Source organism: Delphinapterus leucas, chromosome X, assembly GCF_059928025.1.
Source record: "Delphinapterus leucas isolate spDelLeu-1000000601 "Yukka" chromosome X, BTC_Dleu_Yukka2, whole genome shotgun sequence".
Classification (NCBI taxonomy): domain Eukaryota; kingdom Metazoa; phylum Chordata; class Mammalia; order Artiodactyla; family Monodontidae; genus Delphinapterus; species Delphinapterus leucas.
The window spans coordinates 2,633,839-2,636,279 of NC_143150.1; the positions used below are offsets into that span (position 1 = coordinate 2,633,839).

Consider the following 2,441-nt stretch of genomic DNA (forward strand, 5'->3'; position numbering starts at 1 on the left):
GGGGGTAGTGCGTGGGCTTTTAGTCGGGGTGGGAGGGTGGGAGTTAATGATGCTCTCACCCCATTTGCATTATAGGCTGTGCAAACCCGGAACGATTCTGCCTCCATACTTGGCGTTGACTCAGAATTCCCTGAGTCCCGGTCAGACTCTGTGAGCTGACTACTGCCCCTAGTATTAGATCAGTCCATAGGTAGTGGGAGCAATGCCTGTGAATCTGTTGGAGGATTGGTGCAAGGGGATGGACCTGGACCCCAGGAAGGCCCTGCTGATCGTGGGCATCCCTGTGGAGTGTAGTGAAGAGGAAATTAAAGAGACCCTGAAGGCGGGCTTACAGCCCCTGTGTGCCTACAGTGTGCTGGGCAGAATGTTCAGAAGGGAAGACAGCTCTAAGGCAGTTCTCATTGGATTGGCCGACCAGGTCAATTATGCCACGGTGCCGAGTCAGATCCCAGGAAAGGGAGGTACCTGGGAAGTGGTGGTGAAACCCCGTAGCCCAGATGATGAACTTATCAACAGACTGAACCACTTCCTGAAAGCTGAGGGCCGGAGAATGGTAGATGTGGTCAAAACCCTGGGGTATAGCACTCGCCCTGAGGAGGTACAGCCAAAAGGCTTGGCCCAAGTCAGGCCACCAGACCTGCAGCCTCTGCAAGAAAGCATGTGGTACCGAAAACTGAAGGTGTTTTCGGGAAGCACTTCCCCAGGCCCGGGCGAAGAGAACTTTGAAGCCTGGCTAGAGCAGGTGACTGAGATGATGCAGATGTGGCAGGTGTCTGAGGTAGAGAAGCAGCGGCGTTTGCTGGAAAGCTTGCGCGGCCCCGCCCTGTCCATCATGCGGATGCTCCGGGCCAAGAGTGACTCCATGACCGTGGAACAGTGCCTGGACGCCCTGAAACAGATCTTCGGGAATAAAGAGGACTATAGAACCTCACATTTTAAGTTGCTCCAGACCTTGCAGAAGCCCGGAGAGAGAGTCTCTGCCTTCTTGCTACGGTTAGAGCCCGTGCTGCAGGACGCTGTGCGGCACAGCCCCTTGTCAGTGAGAAGAGCAGACATGATTCGCCTGAAACACACCTTAGCCCAGGCCCACGTGAGCACCGGCCTCCAGGGCAAGCTCAGGCTCCTGGATCAGCGAGGCTGTGCGCCCACCTTCCTGGAGTTGATGAAGCTCGTTCGAGACGAGGAGGAGTGGCAGACCGCCGTGGCAGTGACCAGGGAGAGGCAGAGGCAGGTAGGAGGGGGCCACAGGGCCTCTGGCACCCAGGTAGTGGCAGAAACCAGTGTCCCAGTCCCTCCGGTCATGGTGCGGGCAGGGCAGTTCCATGACATCAGCACTCAGACCGTCCAGGAAGGGGCCACCCTGTCACTGAAGCGCAGGCAGGTGCCATGCTGCTCCGAGACTGGGGAGGAAGACCACAGCCAGGCAGCGTGTCCTAGGGCCGAGGACCAGCCCCCGGCAAAGCAGGCGCCTCAGCCTGCAGCAGAAGAGTCGGGAAACAAGATGCGGGCTGGGGCCGTGAGCCACCCCAAGCCCTAGGAAGCATAGGCTCAAGATATCCAGGCACCCCCTCCCCTAGCAGGCAACACAACTATTTTAACGAGGGGAAGGGGCAGTCCACAGAAACAGTGGGGGCCTTGACTGGGGCACAGGGGCAGGGCAGCCAGGCCGAGGCCCCACCCCAGCCCCCTCAGCCTCTACCAGCTGTTAGGGACTTCACCAACCAAGCCAAAATCAGCTCAGGGAGGCACCGGCGACACAAGCGGGGAGCCACCATACGCAGCACGAGGCGTACCCGAGCCTCAGACAGAGACCCCAACACAGCAGAGGCTGAAGAAGGTATAGTCGGGGGCTCTGGCGTCAGCCCTGTCTTCTGGCCACCCTCAAACGCCCACCCTGGGGGCTCTGAGCTAAGGGTGTTGATGGGCCCCCAGGCCACGCGGGGCCTAGAGGCGCCTCCCCCGGGGCCGCCCCTGCCAGAAGGAGCCGGCGCTGGCGAGGAAGGGCTGTGGGGCAGAGAGGAGATGCCCCGGAGGGACACCGCAGGGTCCAACTTCAGGATCATCTACAGCGCTCGAGGGGAACCCCGGGAAGGCAGCACCCTGGAGCCTCGCGCAGGTGAGGGCAGGAGCAAGTGTCCTCCCCCTGCAGCCTGAAAGGGCAGTAGGGGCAAGGACAGCAAACACTGAGGAGACGATCCCATGCGAGAGCGTCAGCTCAGCTTGGCAGGCAGGGCGCTGAGTACCTGGTTGCCCAGTACCCCACAACTGGCTTTGGTGTGAGTGGGGGTGCAGGGAAGCGTTTGTTCCGAAGGAGGAGGAGGAGGAGACGGAGGAGGGAGACTTGGAGAAGAGGGGGAGGGGGAGGGGCAGGAGGGGGAGGGGGTCCGGGCAGGGTCCAAGAGAATTAGTTGGCGGGAGGAAGGAGTGTTTTGTTCTCCCTA

The 2,441-nt window shown here is 60.5% G+C and overlaps 1 protein-coding gene across 1 annotated transcript; it reads left to right on the forward strand.

Moving 5' to 3' along the window:
* The first annotated feature begins 200 nt into the window (after window positions 1-200).
* LOC111170615 (paraneoplastic antigen-like protein 5) lies at window positions 201-2,136 on the forward strand. The gene has a single exon (XM_022565962.3). It carries the CDS (start codon window positions 203-205, stop codon window positions 1,535-1,537), a length of 1,335 nt encoding a protein of 444 aa, XP_022421670.3. The 5' UTR covers window positions 201-202; the 3' UTR covers window positions 1,538-2,136.
* The last annotated feature ends 305 nt before the right edge of the window (window positions 2,137-2,441 follow it).

What these genes read in the sequence shown, in the direction of transcription:
- LOC111170615 (XM_022565962.3), top strand. Translation starts at nt 203, where the DNA reads ATGCCTGTGAATCTGTTGGAGGATTGGTGCAAGGGGATGGACCTGGAC.